Source organism: Artemia franciscana, chromosome 10, assembly GCF_032884065.1.
Source record: "Artemia franciscana chromosome 10, ASM3288406v1, whole genome shotgun sequence".
NCBI classification, from domain to species: Eukaryota; Metazoa; Arthropoda; class Branchiopoda; order Anostraca; family Artemiidae; genus Artemia; species Artemia franciscana.
The window spans coordinates 27,594,593-27,618,144 of NC_088872.1; the positions used below are offsets into that span (position 1 = coordinate 27,594,593).

The 23,552-nt window shown below is 36.1% G+C and overlaps 1 protein-coding gene across 1 annotated transcript; it reads left to right on the top strand.

Moving 5' to 3' along the window:
- Positions 1-1,295: 1,295 nt before the first annotated feature.
- On the top strand, positions 1,296-21,958 carry LOC136032013 (tribbles homolog 2-like). The gene is made up of 4 exons (XM_065712082.1): positions 1,296-1,932; positions 6,261-6,553; positions 17,539-17,736; positions 18,938-21,958. Exons 1-4 carry the CDS (start codon positions 1,651-1,653, stop codon positions 19,197-19,199), a joined length of 1,035 nt encoding a protein of 344 aa, XP_065568154.1. The 5' UTR covers positions 1,296-1,650; the 3' UTR covers positions 19,200-21,958.
- Positions 21,959-23,552: the final 1,594 nt, after the last annotated feature.

A 23,552-nucleotide genomic window follows, 5' to 3' on the forward strand; every position in this document is an offset into this window, starting at 1 on the left:
ACAACGAAAAAGATGATAAATGCGTGTTTATTTGTTTGTTTGTTGGTTGTTGTTGTTTTTTTTTTTTTTGCATTTCTCAGGGGTGATCGTATTGAACCAATGGTCCTTTAAGATCGGGAATGTGCTCCTTCGATTGAAAATTAAAAATTACAGTGCTTTTTAAGTGACCAAAAAAATTGTGCCAAAGGGAAAGTGCCTTTTTGTGCCATTTTGTGGCACCAAACTACGATTTTGCCACAAAGGACCAAGTTGCATTCGATTGAAAATTTTGAGACACAATTTAACATCAAGAAATAGGGGGGGGGACATGGAGCCAATAGCGAGATATCAAATAAAAAAAGTTTTTAACTTAAAGTAATGAGTAACAATAATACTCATAATATTATAGGCCATTGCGGCCTATTTTTTTTAGCTGATGAATGAAAGTTTATTGTATTGTTTTTTGAATAAAATTACCTACCTACCTACATTAAAACTTAAAACGGTACTTGTGCATTATCCCGAATACGCCCAAGAAGTTTGTTTTGTTTGATCTGAGTAAAATCGTTTTTTTTTTCTGGCATCCGTTATAATTTCCTCATTCTTTCCTGAAATAAACTACAAGGCAGGCATTAATTAAATACTTAATATATAGAGGTTGCTTGGTTAGGGATTTAATATAATGCGTTCTGGGCTGCCTGCTTTCCATAGTTCTTTGTTGTAGTTTCCATAATTTTGTTACTAAAGTATTATATTTTTATCGAATTTTGGTATATTTAATTATGATTAATCAACTTAACTCCTTGAGTGTGTTTGGGATAATACACAAGTACCCTTAAAACGAACAGAAATTATTCCGTATATGAGGAGGACTACCCCTCCCCTAACAGTTACTCTTTACACTCAAGTTTGACTTTTTGTCCGAATTCCTCAAGAATAACTGCTGAAACACAAGGGCCTTTGAATTGAAATAAGAAAATTTTTATAGCACTAAAATTTGTAGCATGAGAAGCCTTGGGTTTAGAAAGGGGAAGCTCCCCTCATAACCGGAATAACTGCTGTACGTTTTAATGTTGCTCCTTACTATCAGTTGAAAAAACTTATTTCTCAATTATTATGGAAAATTTGTTTCTCAATTATCATGGCAAATTTGTAGAACTAAAAGTTTCTTCAAGTTTTGAGTTTCATGACACAGCTTAATATACGATAGTTGCTTCATCAAAATCAATTTCACAACAAAATTACGCAAACGGGATGACTCCACCTCGTCTCTCTACGATTGGCCGTGTTGCCGTTCACTTTGTCTCTCTCCCTTCATATTTCCGTAGCATTGTAAATTGTTCTTTTGCTGATAGACATAGACTTCTATGCAAGACATACGATACGAGACAGTGAACCATCCAGTTTTATTTATTTGTGAAAAAAATTGATAACCAACTGCAGTGAAAAGAAGTTATTTGATTACAAAAATTCATTACAACATCAAAATGAAATATGGAGATGTAATATGCAATCCTCCAGGAAGATAACATTAAGGGGCAAAAAGATAAATATAGATACTTTAGTCTTGATTTTGGATTTAAACAGGTGACATAATTTTTTGACTGTGCAAAATACAAACTTCATTAGTGCAGAGCGTTTCGAGATTATTAATTTCCAATTCGTTATTCAATGTCTGAAAGCAGATATTCAGGTCCAGTTCGACGGTCGAGAAAAGAGAGAGGTGGTCCTTACAGCACACAAAGAAGTCAGGAAAAAGAGAATGGTGGATGCGAAACGGTTCGCCCTGAGACGCCTCCAAGGATTCAGCCAGGAATTGCAGAACAAGTAAATGAGAGAACTGACACTGATGCTAAAATTATTGGCGATAGATATTTGTTTCTTGAAAATTTAGAAGGATCTAATTTGAAACGTGCCATTGACCTCGTTACCAAGAGGGAACTAGCGTGTAGGGTGAGTTCAAGGAACAGTGCTTAAACGTTTTTATACTGCTACATAACCGAATAAGAGACAGTAAGGCTGAGTTGGGGTGCAGTATTGTAAAAAAGTAAGGGGAACTTAATTAGATAGGCCTATTTGTTTCCTTATCTTACTTATTCTAGATAAGGGATTTTATTGTTTGTCCTGTAAATTAGTTAAGCTGGGTGGGTGAAACTTTGAGGAATGAATTCAGAGCCTCAGTTATTTTCTGGGAAGTTTCCAGTTTAGAGACCTTAGAAATGCTAATTCTAGAAGTGCATCCATTTCTGGTTAATCCTCCTCTTCCGTAGGGCAAACTAAAAATGTGGGTAAAATTCTAGTTAGTGACTTCTTGCTATATCAGGAAGGGGTTAGGTTAGGAAAATGAAACTTTCAGGGATGGGTCTACAGGCTAAAGTATGTCCCGGGAAGGTATTTTGAAGTACCTACCTCCACTCCCTCTCCCTCTAGAGGGTCCTGACCTTTGATAACCTTTAAAAATATGTGTGTGTTATAAAAGTGAAATCCCCGAAAGTTTCATTTTCCTGACCTAACCCCTTTCCGACTAAGATTATTCTACATATTATGAAGTAAGAATTGTTTTCTTATGTATGGCTGGAACTCAAGGCTTATACCCAGAGATAGCAAGAAGTCACTAAAGTAGAATTTTACCGATAATTTTATAAAAATTTTACGTATTGAGGAGCGAGCTTGGGCTCATCGTTTTAAATTTGTTTATATTCAAATACACTAAATTTTATGGATTAGACAGAACCCTTTTAAGTTTATCTTTTATAGACACGTTGTTTTTATTTGAAATTTTACTTAAAAGATAAGAAGATACGTAATTTCGAGACTTTTCCCTTGAAATTTCTAATTTCCTGACTGACAATTAAGCAATCCGGATTGTCAATTTTAGGCTCTTACTGATAAATCTTTCACAGCCAAAGAAATTCGATTTAGATATTAGTCTATTTTATTATTAAATAAAAACAGTTTTTTTTAACAGAAAGTAAGGAGCAACATTAAAACTTCAAACATACAGAAACTGTTCCGTATTTGAAGGGGACAGCCCCTTCCTCAATCCCCCTGTCTTTCAGCTGAAATCTTGAAGTCCTTTGTAAATAATTCTTATTCAAATTGAATTGCCCTTGTGTCTCAGGAGACGTTCTAAAATAATTGTTATGATAAGTCTTACTTTAGCTTAGAGATGACGGATGAGGAAGCGGCAGCTCCCCTCATACGCGGAATAATTTCGGTACTTTTTTAGTTATGTAGAACACAATCAAATTCTTCATCTGAATGGAAGAGCTGAGAAAACCGGTTTCATAGTCACAAAGACAAATAAAGGATGATAGAATGCGTTGGACTTATATAATTTGGGCTATATATTTGCAGATTAAGGGGGGAGGGGAGTATAGCAGTTGTACATGTAAAATGTTTTAGCTACAATTATTCTGCAATTTATCCAGTAAGAATTCTTTTCTAACTTCACGCTGTCAATACTTTACCCCACCCCCCTTAATGTGCAAATATATAGCCAAAATCATACAAGTCCAATGCATTATGTCACCCGTCAGTTGCCTTTGTTGCTATTAAACCAATTTTCTCAGATCTTGCATTCAGATCAAGAACTAGATTGTGTTCTGAATTTTTAACAAGTACCATAATTTCTGCTTGTTTCAAGTTTTTAATGTTGATCCTTACTTTCATCTGAAAAAAATTATGTTTGTATAATTTCTAGCTTTTTCAAATCATGCCAGGAGGTCCCCTTCCCTCTGTAAAATTTCCCCTTCCAGATTATCTCCCCCCTGGAAACTTGTTCTTAAGCTTTCGGTTACTATGGGCTGTGGTTCGCTCTTAGCTCGGTTGTAGCTATTGCAGCAACCAAGATGTTGATTGCAATGAATAGCTGGAATGGCTCTAAATTCAAGCACTTTAAGTATTCTAAATATTTTTCCCCAAGAAAGCTTCCCCTATATTCCTTTTTTTTCAGCTATGACAAAATCCCATGTGCCTTGGCTATTCTATATCTTATATCTTTACAGCATCGACCTTCTTTACTACTAATACTACTGATGGAAGAAGTGGTCTTCTTTATATATTTTCCTCACTACATAACATATCCACTTCACCCTCATTTTTTCATTGTCTATGCGCCATAATCTCCTCAACACTAACTTTCGAGCCTGCTCCTGGACTCCCAAAACCTCCAAAAATTCTTTCGTTATACATAGGCGTAATAACCATCAAAATTCACACTTAGGGTACATACTCCTACTCCCCATTCAGTCTGTTTGAAATCTGATTACGCCTTATAGCGGATGCCCTTATGAGTGAACAAAAATTAGCGACCCCTCTCCCTTCCCTTTCTCGAAGTGCCAAAGGAGGTGCTGATCCCTAAAAGAAATAAATAGAATTTCAACTCTTGCATCTTCTCAGGTCTGGGTGAGATGCAACGTCCCTTCTGATAACAATAATTTAAATAATTAGATATCTCTCCTGTCACAGAGGTTGAGTCATGTCCTGATGCTCGAAAAATACAAGCAGGATTCTTACTCTTGCTTTGTGCCAGGTTTGGTTAAATTCAAGAAAGTCTCTGGGTTAGGTATATGGACCAAGCTAATTTGGGAATTCCTTCCTCTTTCCTCAAAGCCGGGATTAGATCAGCTCCTCAAAAGGCCCAACTTACCAATGGCCAACTCAAAAGCCAGGATTAGGCCCAACTTACCAAAGGCCAACTCCAAAGCCGGGATTAGGCCCAGATTCCCAAAAGGCCAACTTAAAGGCCTACTTTTTGTTTCATGACCCCTTTCTCTCACACTTAGAGGTCGGAATACAAATGGACCGTCAGAAAGTGCAGCTACAATGTTAACTCTAATATCCTGCCATGTCTGACAAAGATCCGATAACTCCTTCTGCTGTATTTCTATAGAAAAAAATTTAGAAACTCCTACCCTTTCCCTCACCTGGAAGGTTGAATCAGATCTGACCCGAGACACAATTCTTACTTCTCACCAAGTTTGACTTATATCCGATCAACTTCTCTGGTAGATTCCTGATAAAAAAATAGGGATCTCCTCCCCCACCTGAAAGAGGTAGGATTGTTTCTGGATACCCTAAAGACGTAACTAGGAACCCTAATTTTGCCTCTCATCAAGTTTGGTGCAGATCTGACCACAGCTTCTGGTAGATATGGCCTAAAATTAGTGTATATTGGGTACGCCCCCTACCTCTGAGTCAAAATTAAATAAAAAAAAACAAGTTTTTTTAAATGAAAGTAAGGAGCGACATTAAAACTTAAAACGAACAGAAATTACTCCGTATATGAAAGGGGCTTTTCCTCCTCGACACCTCGCTCCTTACGCTAAAGTTTTTTATTGTTTTAAAAAGTAGAGTTGCGAGAAAGAATCAAACTTTAGTGCAAGGAGCGGGGTGCCGAGGAGGAAAAGCCCCTTAAGATCCTATCACTTTTAGGGGGTGTTACCCCCTATTTTCCAAAATAAGGCAAATTTTCTCAGGCTCGTAACTTTTGATGACAAAGACTAAATTTGATGAAACTTATATATTTAAAATCAGCATAAAAATCTGATTCTTTTGATATATCTTTTAGCATCGAAATTCCGTTTTTTAGAGTTTCGTTTACTATTGAGCCGGGTCGCTCCTTACTACAGTTCGTTACCACGAACTGTTTGACAAAGCCGGATTATTTTCTTTTCAGTTTGTCACTGGGCCTTAGTTTTATAAGCATATATTATTTTCGAAAATTTGATGATCATTGAAAATTTTAATAAAAAAAATCGGAATTTAGGATTTCTAAATTATATCTTCCGGAATTATGCGTAAAATTCAAATTTGACTTTAGATCTCGGAAGAGCTAATTGAATGTTTTAAACGAGTCCTTCATTACAAAATCCCTCATAAGCTTAATTTCGTAACTAAAAAGATTTTTTGGATTATCTGGAATTTGGATCATTTTTATTTTTTCTGGAAAATTGTTGGAATTTGTACAAAGTAAAAAAAAAAAAACAAAAAAAACTTGTTTTCCGTTTGCGACCCCCCATACCGAAAGAGTTCCGGGTTTCCGTCTCTGTTTTTAAAGAAGCCAATATCAGTGATTTTTGATTGGGGTAGGAAAGTATTTTCCAAGGAGGGAGGAACGATACCCCAGTCTTGCGCTGTTTTTGCGAAGTATTTTTTCAGCCATTTTGTGAAATCTGTTGCCTTCTGGGAAATATAGCCCTACGGCTTCTTGCACGGACACAGCACCCGTGCCTGAAACTTAAAATAGTGTAAGGTAATTTCATGTATCTGTGTTCTAGGCTGTATCTCGTCAAGCCGGTGCTTCCATCTTACAAGCTCATTTTCGACTGGAATTTTCTCAGTTTGTGGCACAGCCTGTTGAAATAGTTTCTGCTGGAACCGAGCAGTTCATTTTCTATCAAAAAAATTTCGGTGATCTTCATGGACTTGTTCGTGATCGCCTGGTGCGCGATGAAGAACACGCTCGGGTACTTTTATACCAGATAGTCAATGCCGTTTACGACTGTCACTGCGCTGGTATCGTCCTAACCGATCTCAAAATGCGTCGTTTTGTTTTCACTGATAAAGCAAAGTAAGTAGTTATTTTTTTACTTCATCGGAAACGATTTGTGTCAATTTGGAAGATTGTGACTGAAGAGTATTTAAAAAAGGAAAAATGAAACCAAGGAGAAACTCGCAGTCCTCTCCCCCTCCCCACAGTGTGCAGTAAGTGTAAATCATAGTATCAAATGGACGGGATTTATGGGACTGGAATTATCTTTTCTGGTGAAGGCTCGTATGCTGAAGGGGTTAGGTGCCTGTACACCTTAAAATATCTTGAGATTAATATGAACTTTCCTTTGACTGTTTGTTTAAGATGTCTCCCCTGCCCTCGCCTGAAAAAAAAAATCCTTTTTGCGTGCCTACCCCGACAACTAAGAATTTTGGAATTTTGGCAATTGGTCTTCTTTTCTCTCAAATTTATTCTACTGTTTATTTACTAAAATTAATTGTGCTATAAAATAAAATTATGTCGTCATCGAAAGGGGTCGAAAGATGCCATAATAAAGGATCTTAAGGAATTGTACAACATAATACTTAACATAACGGAATTCTACTACGACTGACGTGGAAAATAGTCAATTTCTGCAAACAATGAAACGCTTGTTATTTTTATTACTTCAGACTAAAATTCTTGTTTCCGCAAAAGAAGACGTAAAATGTAAAACGTTTTACGGCTCATGATTCTGATAGGGCAAATTTTTGTTACATGGCCAGGTACGAAAGAGAAAGAAAAACTTACAACAATCATGAGCCCATCGTAAACAGAAAATGATTTACTTAGTTTATATTGCTACTATTACTACTAACGACTCTGTGCAGCTCCGAGCAGTCTGAGTCTAACTCAGCTGCCCACGCTCCCCATCCACTCTAACCTATTCAAAGCTTCACTCTTTACTACCTCACTCCAAGTCCTAATATTCATCCCTAACGATAACCCCTGAAAAAAGAAGAAAAAAACAGATCAATAAACACGGATCCGTGATCTTTCTTCTGGCAAAGGCAAAAATGCCAGTCATTTTGTAGTTGTAGTAGTTTTTTATATATAGATGAAAAAGTGATAATCTTTCAAGCTGTTGCTCGAGCACAAATAATGGAATTGTGATTAGAAGTCTTTTTATGCAGGATATAGCCAGGAATTAGTTTAATGGGTGTACCCTTATAAAATGATAAAAATAAAAATTAAAGAAAAATAATTTACAGTACTTTTTGAACTGTGCATAATGACGTTAATCAAGTATTTCCGAAGTTGATCCCTGAAGTAACTTGGATTCTTCATAGAATGCAATCAGTCCGGAAGGGAATTTTTGAATCAAACAGTTCGTGGTAACGAACTAAGTAAGGAGCGAGACGGCTCAATAGTAACCGAAATTTTAAAAACGAAGTTTTAAAATACATAAATATATCAAAAGAATCGGCTTATTATGCTGATATCAAATATATAAGATTCATTAAGCTAAGTGTTACCCATAAAAGGCTATAGAGTTTGAGAATGTGCGCCTGATTTTCGAAAAGGGGAGAACACCTTCTAAAAGTCAAAGAATCTTAATGAAAATCACACCATCACATTCAGTGTATCAAAGAATCCTATTGTACAGGTTTCAAGCTCCTATCTGCAAAATGTAGAGTTCATATTTTTTGTCAGAAGGAAGATCACGGATGCGTCTATATTTGTTTTTTTTTCTGGGGGTTATCGTATTGAACAAATGGCTGTAGAACATCGGGAGAGGGCTCATTTGGACAAAAATTAAAAGTTCTAGTGCCTTTTCAAGTGATCGAAAAGAAAGGTGGGCAGCTAGTCCTTCAATTTTCGTGTAGAGGAAAATTTCTGGGGTAAGCTTTGCAGGGGAAATGTTAGACTGGGGGGATTTGACAGAATTCCTTTATAGAATTATTTTTATTTGTCTTAATTCTCTTTGCTTACCCAATTTCTCTTTGCCGATTACTCCGGGAGAAATTTTCTGGGTGTTGGGATTTCTGAGAAATATTTTCCACGGAAGGGGTATTTCCAGAATGATTGGAAAATCGATTAGAATTGGGTCTTTTTCGAATGAAAGTATGCTAAGGAGAATTTTTCAGGCTGAATCTTCTTCAAGAAATTTTTCGAGGGGGGATTTTCAGTGAGGATGGAATTGTCCAGAAGGAATTTTATGGGGAGGGGGTATTTTGAGTGGGAGGAACTTCCCACGGAGGACTTTCTTCCCTTGAGGGGGGAGGATTTCTTCCCTTGAGGGGGAGGATTTCTCATGAAGGGTGAGCCAGATTTACCGGCACTATTTGAAAAATGACCAGAAACTAAATAAAAAAAAGTTTTTTTTACCTGAAAGTAAGGAGCAACATTAAAACTAAATACGAGCAGAATTATTCCGTATATGAATGGGTTGCCCCCTCCTTGATACCTTGCTCTTTACGCAAAAGTTTGACTTTGTCCCAATTTTTAAGAATGATTGATGAAACATAATGGCCTTTTAATTAGAATATGAAGCTTTTTTCAAAAGTGCTTAACACTTTAGTGTGAAGAGCAAGGTATTGAGGAGCGGGCAACCCCTTCGTATACGGAATTGTTTCTGTTCGTTTTGAGTTTTAATGTTGCTCCTTGCTTTCAGTTATAAAAACTTAATGTTCCGCGCTTGGTTTTCAACGTAAAAAATAGTTTCCAGTGTTCACTTGTTCGAATCATTACAACACTAAATTACAATAGTTCTCAGTATTGAAAAAGAAGAAAATGGCTATTAAATAACAGTTGTCTGTCGTGCTAAATTGCGGTTAAATTTAATTCATTTTCTGTCATCTAAAAAATGAACAGAACGGTATCACTAATTCCTTAATATATAAAAGGTTTTTTATTATGCTCTATTTTTGTAAGAAATATAGCTTGCAGGTTTTATTTTTACCCGGGTAGCAGCTGTAAAAATAGACTTATGCTCGTTCATTCTGGCGGTTAAATTTATTTTTAGATTAGGTTATTGTTACTCTCTATTTATAGATTTAGCTATTGTTGTTCTCGCTTTAAGGTACGTTTCCACTGTCCTAGCAGGACTTTGTTAGTAACAGTTACGCTACCAATATTTGCGCGAAGCAAAAGAAAATTGAATGACTTGTTAGTAAATTCCTCAGGTAGTTCGAAATGTTGCTGGTAAAAATTGTGTGAAATTCAGAATTCGAAGAGTAAAAATAACACTTGCAAATTTCTTTATAGAAAAAATTGCTGACGGCTTCAAGAGGGCTCCCATTGAGACCGTCGAAGCCTCGGCATTTCTAGATATTAGATTATAATGGGCTGGTTTATCTACTGTATTAGCACATGTGCTCTTCTAGGAAAATGAAAGTTAAGCAATGGGGGGGGGGGTTAGAAGAGGTTCACCATCAAGATATCAAGGGGTCACGACTTGGCATCGGGCCGTAAAACAATCTTGCTGGATTGCAACAGATTGAAATTCCAGCAATTTTATTTATTATATTTTCTGTGCACCGGGAACAATTCAAATTTGTGTATTTGTACTCTTTTAAGTAGCTTTTCGGGTGTTCCTGTGTGTTGGGTTGCTACCTTTGCTAGGTGTTCGAATTCTCCCAGGGTACTTCAAACCAACCTCCCGGCTTAAATATTTTCCGACTTTATATTACAGGGACGAAACGAAGAAAAAAAAATATTTCTTCTGTTTCTAAAGTTGGAAATTAATATGATTATTTTCTAATCACTTATTTCTTATGTAGTTATTTGAAATTGCTGAGTGTAAAATAAGTAAACAAATAACTGGATTTCTATTTTAAATTTTGTTTTTGAATAAATTCTTTTTTTTCATAAGGTATGCAGCAACGAAAAATTTTAAAACTCAAACCGGACCACGCACATGTCACCCTCAGAATGCTCAACCCATCTTTCGTTAACATAAGGAAATTATAATAGGCCTAGTTATGCTCTAAAAAGAAGCACAACATTACTAAGTAAAAGATGGCCTCTTTTTCTTGTAGGTGGTGGTTAATTCCTCTTAACGCACCCCACACATGTAGGTACGGTACCGTACTCACTGGATGTCTAAACATGTTAAAAGTCAAGGCTTTAAATGTTCAAATAGCCCAAGAATAGTCTCATTAGAAAAAAAGACTTGAAGGGACTTGATTCCCATTTGGAATGAATTATCCGTATAGAGGACACAGACATATTTCCTTTTTTTGCTTATCAAAAAATTTTTATGGCGTTTCATCTGTCAAATATATATTTTATAAAAAGATATATAATACGTATATATTTATATATTATGTAATCTTATATAAAAATCTACCCCCCAAGCTCTTATTTTCATCCGGATTTTTACTGTTTAGTGTGTCGTGTGTGCGTAATTGCGCTTTTGTATGGTCTGATCCAGCAAGATCGTTTTGCAGAGATGACGAAACGAATTACGTGTTATTTATGCTGATGGTTTTCGTAAGAATTTCAGCATGTTGCGTTACTTTTCCCCTGCAGTTTTATTTCGTAATTCGCAGGTGTTTCCTGTGGAATAGGTTTGAGCAATAGGTCTGTGTCAGTTACACAGAAGTTTAGCTCATTATTGCTCAATCTCTAAATTTCACTTCCATTCGATTATTGCCATAAAAAAAGACGTGTCCTTATGCTTATATTATCGATTAAGTTACATGGTTTCCGGTTTAAAATTTTAAAATACTACAAATTTTGCGACACTTGTGACAAATATTTTATGACGCTATGATGTCGGTTTGAACATCTAGGAAAGCATGGATTCTTTAATTGTATGTCTGACCCGTAGTTATTGGGGCTCCTGGAATAAAAACTTCTTTTTATTTAGTTTTTTTTATCGCTTTCTATAGTATTTTTTAGATTTTCCCATTCTTCTTTGTTCCTCTGTACATGCCTGTTGTCTGCATCAGGTACCGATTTTATGTTCTTTTCATCTGCGAGATTTCTGAAATATTATTTACCAATTTTCTTTTACGTTGTTTTTAAAAGCAATATTTATTGATAAAACAGATAAAAAAAATGCCCTTCTGGTTGTTGGTCTTAAGTTTAAACGTTGCTTGGAAACAAATCTTTATCTATCTAGTCATATTAAGCTTTTAGAAAGTTTTTTCCTGGAACATAATTTCTTGAAATAAAATGGTTTGTTATATTTTTTTTTGGTTTGTCAAAAAGTGACTTATGCTTTCAGATCAAATGCAGAACCTAGCAGTTAACACTGAATTAATGTGATAGGAATATAAATTGGGATCAGAAAAATCTGGGACTTTCCACGAATCTTCGTCGCGGTAATTATCCTGATTCTTAAAACAATTAATCAAAAGAATTTTCTGTTGTAAAAGTAAAGAGCCAAGTTGAAACTTAAAATGAATAAAAATTATTGCTTTGCATTTTATGCAATACGAGTCTGAAAGACTGTTTCAAATTAACTGACTCGTAATATTTCTCTATATTCATAGAACTCTGAAAAAAAAACAGCGTTTTACTGATATCTGAGCTTGTCTTTTTTAGAGTATTAAAATTTCATAATAAAATTTATTAATTTCATGGCTGGTAAAATACAACTAAGAGCTTTATAATTATTTTTTTTTTGTTTTCTACAGGGTATTTGGGATTTTTCTGCTCCTAATCCTGTTTTGTTGCTTCGGTTTTGTGTTTTGAGTAAAGTATTAAGTTTTCAGAATTCTGCAATTTTAGGGGAATATCACCAGTAAGTTTAATTGAAATGGTTTTTCGTATATATTTTGCATAAACTTCGAAGCAGTAATGTTTGTCTGTTTTAAGTTTCAACTTCACTCTTTCCTCTTATCGAAAAGACTTGATTTTTTTTTCAGAAATTTTCATTCGTTATTAGGTTCTAAAAATATACACAGTAAGCCTTACAAAAAGATCTTGTCTACTTAGTTGAAAGTCAACATGTTTTTTTTCGTTAAAGTGGGATATTTTAACATTTTTAACTTGTAACAATAACTTTTGGTGCTTATGTCTTATAGTCACCACACTCAAGTTCTGTCGAGAAGTCAAGTTTGGTTAAGAACCGGTTTTCCAGACGATGGGGTGAAATGAAATTCAGTTTGTGATCTGTGTTGATAGAAAATAATGTCTGACTATGGATGTTAAAATGAAAGTTTGGGGATTTGCCAAGTACTGAAGAAGAGGCAACTTGAATTTTCTCAGATAAGGGGGTGTTGCCGAAAGCAAAACAGTGCGTCAATGGACACAGAATGACTTAATACTCTGTCAATAAGACCCTTTTTGGAAGTGTACAACTAGGTTATGAATGAATTGTCGGTTTGCGTGTCAATGCGTGGTTTGCTCACAGTAGAATACCATTTGTTACTGCAAATCGTTTATTTATTTGTGGGTTTACGAATCGTCGTCTACGGCATGGTGCGAACGAGAGCTAGGAATTTCCAAAAAAAAACTATATTATCCTAATGCATTTTCATCATGTTGTGTTTTATTTCATTAGCATTAACCGAACTTCGCTCCTCGACCAGAACTTGGGTGTGGTGGCTAAGACGCAAGTACCTAACTTCCATCTTCTAATATTAACTTTTACTGTTAAGATAACATAAATAACAGATCCTGTTCCAATTTTTTTTTTATTTGAAAGTGATTTTTAGTTTCACTTACTAAGGGGGCTGGGAGGTGGAGTTGTAAACCTTCTTCTAAGGATTCTCAACCATGGAGATTATAATGGTACCTTTTTATGCTTCCCAGCCTTATCTATCAACAAATGAACTGATACGATTTTTATACAAAGCTAATAGGGCTTATGCCAGATTTGCCTCTCACTCAATCGGACTATCTGTCTTGGCTTTTTCTACAATTAGCCATAGCTTGGTGCCCACAACTACTTGATGTTAATTCAAAATCAACATGTGCCTGTGACACTTGATGACTTTGTCCAGACGAATCTACAAAAAGTACGTTGATATAATCAAGAGCTTTGAATTCAGCCATCAAGTATTTCTCTACGGTGTTGCAGTAGTCTGCCAATTCTGCTAGTCAACAAACAACTCTTGAAACTTAATACAGGGCCTGTGAGAAGTTATATACATGGAGGATTGTAAGAAGCCTCAGATTAAGCATTTTTGATCATTGACGATCGATTTTGATCATTGACGCATCATTCACGATCGAAAACCACGAGTGTTTATTATACAACCGATAAGTACTCTCATTTCTTGTCACACCTTCCATCATAAATCACTGAATTTAAGTTTCCTCTTTCTTACATTTTTCCTTGGGCGGATCTGCCCCAACACATGCAAATTCTACGTTGGCACAATCGGCTGATGTTTCACATTGTTCTATTGATTATTGATATGGACACATGACCCATTTTTTAGTTCACCATCTGCCTCAGATATTGCAGTGTCCCCTACTTTCAACCGAAATTTCGGAAACTAGGTTACATTCAGTACTTTTATTCAAATCTCTTCAAGGGACCAAAAGAGACATCATATCAAGCAAATCCCAGTTTTTTTTCTACCTATCTGCCGATCCGCTTTTTGGTATTTTAGCCGTTTTTTACCCCATTTGTTAATGTGTTGCTCAAATCTTTTCAAGCCTTTTGACATGAATCGGCTAGGATGAAAGAAAACGTTTTCAATATGTAGTGCTATTATATGCATTTAAGTGCCTTGCGTGGTTTTTCACACTAAAACGATTGTATGACTAGGTTTTGTGCCTCGGTGTGAACATAACATAAGTTATAAGTTATTTTTTACTTAACTTTAAAAACTTAAAAAAATTGACTAGTGATCTGTTTTTACGATAAGTTTCAAATTTCAATATTTTTTTTCAATTAGTAGCACAGACACGCTAAGCAGAAAGAATTGTAATTTCATTGCCAGAAATGTTGGAGTCCTGCACTTCCAATATTTTGCGCGTTCAGAAAAAAACATTTTTTACTTATTTTAAATATATGCTGCGAAGATCAGACTTTAAAGAAACATCCAAAAAAACAAGCATATGCGAGCATCTACAAAATGGGGCTAGCTTTGGTCGCAATATTACTAGGGGCTCTTCTGTTGGGGGACGAGTTTCTTTTTGTTCAGTCCCAGATGGATGGCTAAAAAATACGATCTTTGGCGATCTATTTTTCTTCTTTTTCTCATTTTTTTTTTTCATTTAACAGCCCTAGAAAGTGGGGTCGAACTACAGTTTTTACACATCTTACTCTTTGATATATGGAACAAGTATACTTCAGAACGTCTGATTTTGTCAATCAAGATATCCTTAGGATAGTTGTCTCTCAACTTCGTAAAATTACGTGTCACAAATTACATATTGTTCAAATCATTAAGTCTTTATGGCCTCTAGAAATACTATGGGTCCCTCCACTGCAGGTCAGTAATACGTACTACAGAAGCATTCTCAAAGTGTGTTACCTCTTGATGAGCTGATCAAAGTATATGTCATCCATTTTTTGGTAGAAAAATTCCTTCATGAGGTATACCAGTTTGAGTTTAAAGGGGTTGACAACTTCAATAGTAAGGTACACACTGAAATCAAAAATTGGCCAATACCAATTGTTAGACATATAGGGGTTTTAAGCAACAGTCGGCTGTTAGCTCATAATCATCTTCCGCAATGAGGGGTTTCGCAACTTTCGCTAGTTGGTGTACCTATTATTTGTTTCCGGTGTATTTGATGGTAATACCAATTTGGTTCCAGCGGTAAGACATGTAGGGGACTTATCCCCTACATGTAATCTGCTGTTACATAATATACATAATAATCTGCTGCTAGGCTACAATCATCTTCAGCGATGAGAGGTTTGTACCTTTTGCTAGTTGCAATGAGGGGTTTGCAACTTTTGCGAGTTGTTGTGCCTAGTATTTTATTTTAAAAAAGATTAATAGCTTCAGCGTTTAATCGAAGCAAAGAAATGAAACCAAAGTGTTGCTCTCGCAATACTTTACTCGGCGAAGCCCAACAAAGGTTGCCGTAACACCTCACGTTGCCCAGGCAACGTAGATCTAGTTTAGTTTAAGATGTCCCTCATAATTCACCAAAGTTTCGCATTAATACCCTCGGCCTTTTCGATGAACCCAGACCTAAAACTTCTTCCTTATCCTAATGATAAGTTCTGCATATTAACAATGGATAAATTGAATAATTTACAATCCTTACCCCGGGTATGTGAGGGGCATAGCAATTAGACCTTTGACTAGTTCTAACAAAATGGCAATTCCAAAATTTTGACCGTCGTGAAACAGAGGGAATATATAAGAAGGGCAAGAACGGGGAGCTAGTTGCCCTCCAATCTCTTCACCCCCCCTCAGCTCACATTGAAATTTTCAACTTAAAACCATTAGTCATTGCTTAGATATTGCTGATATTCCCTTTTCACAACCAGCAAGGACAAAGTGTATTTGATTGTGTTTGGCATCTCTCTCAACATTTCCTTTAAAGTTTCATCTTATTACTCTAAGCTTTTTTGAAGACCCAGGATGAAAAATACCCTCTTTTCTTAATGAAAAACCTTAGACGTAAACAATGAGCAAATTCCGTAACTTGCTGCCCTTGCACCCGGGCTGCGGGAAGGGGGAAGGTTGTCATTCCTGGAGCCATAGTTATTTGATCTTGGGACTATTTTGAATAAAATGGATATCTTAAAATTTTGATCGGATGTAATCGGAGGGAAAATGGTATGGGGGGTTCCCTCCGATCTCTTTCGAATCTTCAAAAGGGCACTGGATTACTCGATTTCCGATTGAAAGAGCCCCCCCCAAAGTTTATACGAAAACCCTTCCTATAAAACCTTATATGTTAAGAATGGGCAACTTACATAACACCGTGCCCTGGGGACTGGAAGGGGGGTTGTCAACCCTGGAGGCATGGTTATTTCACCTTTGGACTATTCTGAACAAAATGGCTATCTAAAAATTTTGATCGGATGCGTTTGGCGGAAAGGGGTGTGAAGAGGGGGGCTGGTTGCTTTCCAATTACTTTTGACTCTTAAGTATGGCACCAGAACTCGACTTTTCAATTGAATGCCTCTGGGAAAATTGAATCCTTATGGCTGTTACTGTAGGCAACGCTATGACATTGTCTCTGTGAGTAGAAGTTACAATTTTCCTCCTAATAAACATTCAAAATTATCCGGGAGTTACATGAGGGAATTTCCGCGGAGAATTTTTTGGGGTGAGGGGGATACGCCTCGCACTTCAACAGGCTTAACTCTAGGTAAAGTTAAAAAAAAGGCAAAGAACACGGCACTGGACTTTACAGCCCCTGCCAGATTTGCTGATCTCCGTTTCACGGCCCATCAGCCAGAAAGTGCAATGGGAGGGGGGAGGTAGCCATCCTGTCTTTTCGCACACCCTTCCTTTTTACGTTCCCCAGATTTCTTCAGGTACCTATTTAGAGTCAGCTGAGTTCGTAGAGTCAGCCAGTCTGGCCGAGCTTATAGAGTCACACCACCGAACACTGAAGTTTTTAACGGCTCGTTGCCATGAAAATTGTCATAAAAACTTCAATGGACAAAAGGTCATAAAGACGTTTCTTTTGGTCACAATGTTGTCATGGACAGAACAGCTTTTGAGTTCTGTTTAACCTTTGGTGAATTCAGCTTAGTGCCTCCATGTCTATGTCTGCTTCTCAATGCTGCTATCACTAGTCCTGCGTCGTGTCTTCAACAGTACTTTCGTACCTCTTGACCCTCGGTATGCATGTAAAATTATAGTATTTGACTCTCAATCATGGGAAATTGGAATTTATTTCCCTCTGATCTGTCTACAGTATCGAACCACCTCGTCCCTTCTCTAAGACAAATGTAGGATATCTATGCTTAAAAATGTATTTTTTTTTTTGGTTTTCAGTCCATTCCCCTTAAAAAAAACTCGTGGTATTTCCCGTTCTCTAAAATAGTGGCTGTCTGAACACATGCACATAATCTAATCCATTAATGAAGGTTCGAATTTGCCTTATCTCTATTTCAATGAGCTTGACACATGTTGTAATGCTTCTTATTTTGATACAAAGTTTAATATCGGATGTTTGCTAATTCATTTTTTTTATTTATTTAGAACGAAGATAGTATTAGAAACTCTAGAAGATGCAACCATCCTTCAAACAGATAACGATGTTCAGAGCTATCGACGAGTTGGTCATCCCGCGTACTTATCACCAGAAGCCATTTGTTCAAGCCGCGGAGGCTCTTATTCCGGTTTCAAGGCTGACATTTGGGGGCTTGGAGTTATTATCTACACTGTTCTTATTGGAAGGTAAGTTTAATTTAAGCGATATTTCAATACATGAATGTGCTTGTGACCGAATGGTCACAATATCACAATGGTCACGAATGGTTGTTATCCTAGACTCACACTGAGGTAGTGCTTGCTTGTCTTGATAATTGAGCTACCGAGCTTAGCTAAAATTTTTGTGACTTTTTTAGCTGTGAGAATTTTGAATTTGTTTTTATTTTTCTTTTTTTTTTTGCTTAGTAGAACTGCACAAAATTAAAATGCACCATAGTCGGGGAAGGGGGATCGACAGATGCCAAACCCAAAGAGGGTCGCGCCCTGGATCCTCCGTGGGTCATTGAGGCAATTGACGAATATTGCCTATCGCAGCATTTTTTTTCATATTTAAACTTGAAGAGTTCCAAAGAGGGCATATAAAGGAAAAGTACGTCCTAGGAGAGGCGTCGTACAGTGTCTGGTCTTTCCTAGATGCAATTTTGTAGTGCGGGCTATGTGCTGCTTACTAACTTGATTTAACTTCTTCTTCTGTTTATTCTTTGGATAAAGGTTTCCTAAAACAGGTTCTTTACTTAGGTGTTTCATGGAACATATTTCACTGTAGATTCCAAAATTTTTTGGATGCTCTCCAAAAACACTCCTGATGTTAAAAACCATATACTTGATGCCAGAAAATCACTCTCTCGCAAGGTTTGATCATTTCATAAAATATATGAATAAAGTTGCTAACCGAAAAGAGAAAAAACAACATACTAGCTATTATGTCCACTTATAATCACCTGAATGAGGTTAATAAAATATAAATAAGTAAAGTACTACAGGTTTCGCCTTTATCTTTGTTGCTACAACCTTTAGATAACACAGGTTTCAATCCCCAACTAGTAATAACATCATGATTTCAAAACCTTTTTGACTGCCAGAATAGTATTTTTGAGGAAGTTGAATAGATATCATTTTCAAAGGAAAAAATTACTTATTTTGATGGTTTCAGTCAGTCAAATCCTAATAGTCTACTTTCATCAAATTGGTACAAACTGATTGACGTGATTCTTTGTCTTGTTTTCTTAGAATCGTAAACCGAAAATGAAGATCAGCTGTTTTTTTGTTAGACGACACATTTATGCCACAATGAGAGGAGAGTGTTTCTTAGTCCCTCTTGCCATTTATTTGTCCACGAGTTTGGACAGCACCAAGAATATGTATTTAACTGCTATGTCCTTTTCAGGTATCCGTTCAATGACCAAAATCCCTTAGCCCTTTTCTCGAAGATTTTGCAAGGGCACTACTACCTGCCTGATGACCTGTCATCTCATGCTAAATGCATGATTCGGAATTTACTTCGCAAAGATCCTTTTGAACGACTGACTGCAGAAGATCTTCTTGCCCATCCATGGTTTGCTGAAAGTGAGGATATTATTGATAAAACAGGCAGTGTGGAAGTTTTTGATGAAATTAATAATGATCAGATTGTTCCAAGTGCTAATTAGATTTTATCTCGGTTTATGATTGTTTTGCCGGATTCCTTGCTTTGAGATATTGAATTTTAACTTTCTTGTGGTTTTAGGGAAGTGTTCTACTCGCTTTTCTCTCAGCTACTTTCTGTACTTCGCAATTTGATTTCAATTACACTTTAAAAAAAATTGTTATTATTCAGTCTCTAGCCTTTTTTGTGTTGCCCTGTCAACGCAATTATTAAATGTGTTTTTTTTATTCTCTTTACTGTCGTCATTTATAAAAAAAAAATTGTATAAACAAATTTTCAGCCTCATCAAGCAAATAGTCAAAGCCAAAGAGCGTATCTCACATTTTCGTAATTTTACGGGAGAGCGAAAACAACGCTTTAAAACTCCGTTTTTTGTTTTGAAGGATTTAATAGGGAAAAAACCATTGGAAACGACTCAGCAGTTCGATAGTATGGTTTCATTTTTAAGATGAAGCTATATTATCAACAATCTTTGGCAAGGCTTAGACACATTTTTTGCCCCATCAAGGCTAATTTCCTTTCCCACTTATAAAATAAGTATGTCTGCAATTGTTACTTATAGATTAAAAAGAACACATAGAAACTGAAATTGAAAACAGTTTCATTATTTACTGATGTGATGTTTCAGATTTTAGAGCGTGCTACAGAGAAATCATTAAGAGACTTCAAATTCTTTTATTGGTAAAAAATGTCATATACGCTATTTGGTTTTGGGTATCATGGCATCCACCCTTTACTGCAAACATACCCTCCTAACTTTGAATTTATGTATTGATGCGAGAAAAGAAATATTTGGTATGAAAATTCAGTTGTAAAAGAAATAAATAATAAACTGGAATAAGTATGTCTTTTCTTCCTTGACAAGTTCAATTCATAAAAATGGTAGTTCGTGAAATGAAGTCTAGCTTTGGAGTTTACTTTTTTTGTTCTTGTTTTTTAAAAGGTAGCAAACTTGAGTGAAAGGCCTTTAAACCTTCAATAATGACCGGCCTCAAAAGCGTAACTGTACCTGATGCATTTCTATTTGTGTATTTGTATCTTTCGTATTTTCTTGCACTGTATTTTTTTTCTGTCCCTGGTACATCTGTAACTCGAGCTAATAGCTTTTGCCACGGAAGGGGATTTATACCATCATCCCTTCAAAATTTGAAATTCATATTCCCTATACCCCCCCCCCTTGTGATAATAGCTGGACTTCCTTGGAATTGGAATTTTGGCCACACCCCTGACTGGACGTAATAAATACACGGGATGCATTCATTAAAAGGGAGATGGATTTTCTTGTTCACTGTACTTTTCACATCTTTGCTTTGAAACACGCCTTTGCAATTCGCTATTGTGTGTGTGTTATGGGAAAATGTCTGCCTTAAAAAACTCTATCGTCCTATTTTTTGTGTAATCCGGTTGTTTTGTCTTCCAGTTTGATGATTTGCTAGGAATCTGTTAGATGAATAGATGTGTCCAAAAATGCCAGATTCTTGTATTTGCACATCAATGTTAAATCTCAAATTATTGCAAGTTACTCGTTTATGGGTGATACTATCAGTCAGAGTTTTAGTATCTAAAGTATTACCTAGGGCGGGGGGGGGGGGCAGGGTTTTTCCCACCAGGCAGGTTCTTTTTGGCGGCTGAAAGCAAGCTTTTGATGTAAAATCAGTGAAAGGAAAAGAAATTGCGGTGTTCAACGTTACCATTTTATGCATGTCTGCCATCTGGCCAAGTTTATTGGAAAGGAGGGGGGTGCCTCTCCATATGTGACGCCCATGCGCCCATCATTTGGCTCTTGAGAGGATCCATGACGGTAGTAAAACTGCAAAATTGTTTCTTTGATTTATTAAATATAACACAATGCGAAAAAAAGTGTAAATTATTTAACTGCATTGATCTATGAGGGCTAACTTGCACCAGTATGAGTGACTTAAGGCCAGATTTTAAACCACATAAAACAAACGTCAGAAAAGATTCGCCAAGAAGTTAAATTGGTGGACTTAATCGTAATGGGATTAAAATACGGTGAATCTTTTCTTGTATCTTGATTTTATTAAGCTCCAAACCATGCACGTTCGCAGCAAGAGGGGAGGAAGGACTTTGGAACCGCCCCCCGAAATAATAAATTTTCCCGTGCTCTTGACACTTTTCATTAAAATTATTAAATATTTTTTTTTTCATTGTTATTTTGATTGGGCCCCCAGACAAAGGTAACTTGTGTACATGCCTCCTCCAAAGGGAGGCATGATTTCAACTTGTAACAGGTTCCTTTATTTATTAAGTTTCGATTGAAGAGGGGTTTAATAAATGTTGAGGGGAGTCTTGTCGTCTTAGTAAATTTTGTTTGTTTGTCACTGCAGGCTTGAGAGGGGATGCTAGGTGAGTTTTTCCTTTTGTGATTTCTTTTTAGTGAAACAGTACCATTTTGTTCCTTCTAGATATATAGTGCGATATTTTTTTTTTTACTATTTTATTGAAGAAATTCAAGACTAACACTGTCTCTACCCTTTGGAATTTAGAAGATGATAGACTGGTTCACTTTTTTTCGTTTCTTTTTTTCTAAGAAATTTGAATAGAAGCATCACGGAACTAACACTCTCTAGTGCCCTATCGAATTTAGAAAATGATAGACTGGTTCTCTTTTCTTTGTTTCTTATTTTTATTTATCTAGAATCAGAAGAGATGACACCAAAGATCTAGCTTTACTGCATTGTTCGAGTTTCTTATTTAAGCTGTTTCGTACCTTTTATAAATAAATATTACTGGAAGTACTAACTTATCGATATATTTAAGACTTGTTTGCTTCTTTTTTTTTTTTTTTTTTGTATTAGAATGACCGGAAAGCGTAATTGTCTTAAAAGACAGATTAAAATAAATTAAAATAGTAAACGACAATCAATGGTAGTTTTGATTTTTGTCTTGTAGAATCGTTCTGCTTGTTAGTTTTTCTTTGCCTTTAGTATAATTGGAAGATTCAGTATTAACGTGAACCAGGTTCAAGAAGTGATTGTCAAGATATGAGGCTCTACAATGAAATGAATAGTATGCCCCGTCTCCAGCCAGGTTGTTACATAAAACATTTTCAAGAGTAAGTTTTGTCCTAGATAAAATGATCTTGAGCTGAAATCTTCTTTCCGTTTAGCTTTAGCGAAAGTTGGTAAACGTAAACTTGAAAAATACTATCGAACATGCAACCCTTTTCCACAGCATTATAAATTTTTGGCTTGTACCGAAAAAGGAAAAATACCTTAAATTGTAGTTTTGTTCAATTGTACTACCGTTTTAATTTTCATGAACGTTACTATTTTTCGAACTAAGATAGACTTCTTTTGTTTTAATGCTAGGATATCCAGTTATGCTAAAATATTGATCTTGGGATGACTGTTATCACAATTATGACATCCAATTCATTTGTATTTGTCATAGACTTCTTTTTTTTCCCTTTTTTTAAGAAGGTCAAGAGCAAGAATTTTTTAAGGGCAGGTGCTTGTCCTCTAGTTTATGGGAATTCCTCCTCTGTCCTATCGCTCTTTACTAATCCATAAAAAGGGGTAAGCACCGCAATTACATTTAAAATAACAGTCCACTCACTATTACTAGTGGGGTGAAATTGCTTTACATGTCTAACTAACAATTGTCTCTTCGCAAATAACGATCTGGGAGCTTTTCGCTTCTAGCGATTAAGGCTGGAAGGGCTCTCAAGGAATTTTCCTATACCTCCCATTTTATACGTTTGGAGCTTGCCTGACGTTCCTGAATTAGTGATTTTGGCGGTTTTTATTTTAACAGACAGAAAAAAATCTGGTGAATATTTTGATCTAACTACACTTGACACTGTTGCTACGGGGTATCAAAAAATAGAGCAAAAGATATTCTATTCAACAATCACAAACTTATTTCTATATACTTGTTGGCTGCAGCCCTTCAAACTTTACATATTTGTGTTCCGAAGTAAAAAATTCTCCTCAAAAGACTAGATGCAGCTGTAATCGGAGCGGCTGAAAATGCATAAATTAGACCAAGGGACTAACCACTCGGATTGTTTTTGAGCGATTCAGTGAAGTATTAGTTAGTTGTAACCGGTTTAAACAGAAAACGGAGAATAAGTAGCGTGCAGAAACCAAACTGCCGGCTAATAAATATATATAAAAAATTATATTGTATAAATAATTGCAAGAAGAATTGCTAAGGATAACCTGCGCCCAATCGTAATTTTGAGTGAGAAACCCCTTAAGTTCAACCTTCTCGTGTTTGCTTAGTCGAAGCGACGAAGAAAACTGACATCTTTGTCTTTGACCGAGTTGCCGCCTCGGAAAAAGAATTGACAAGAGAATAAAATGCTTGGACTCTGGCTCCCGGAAAAGGCCTT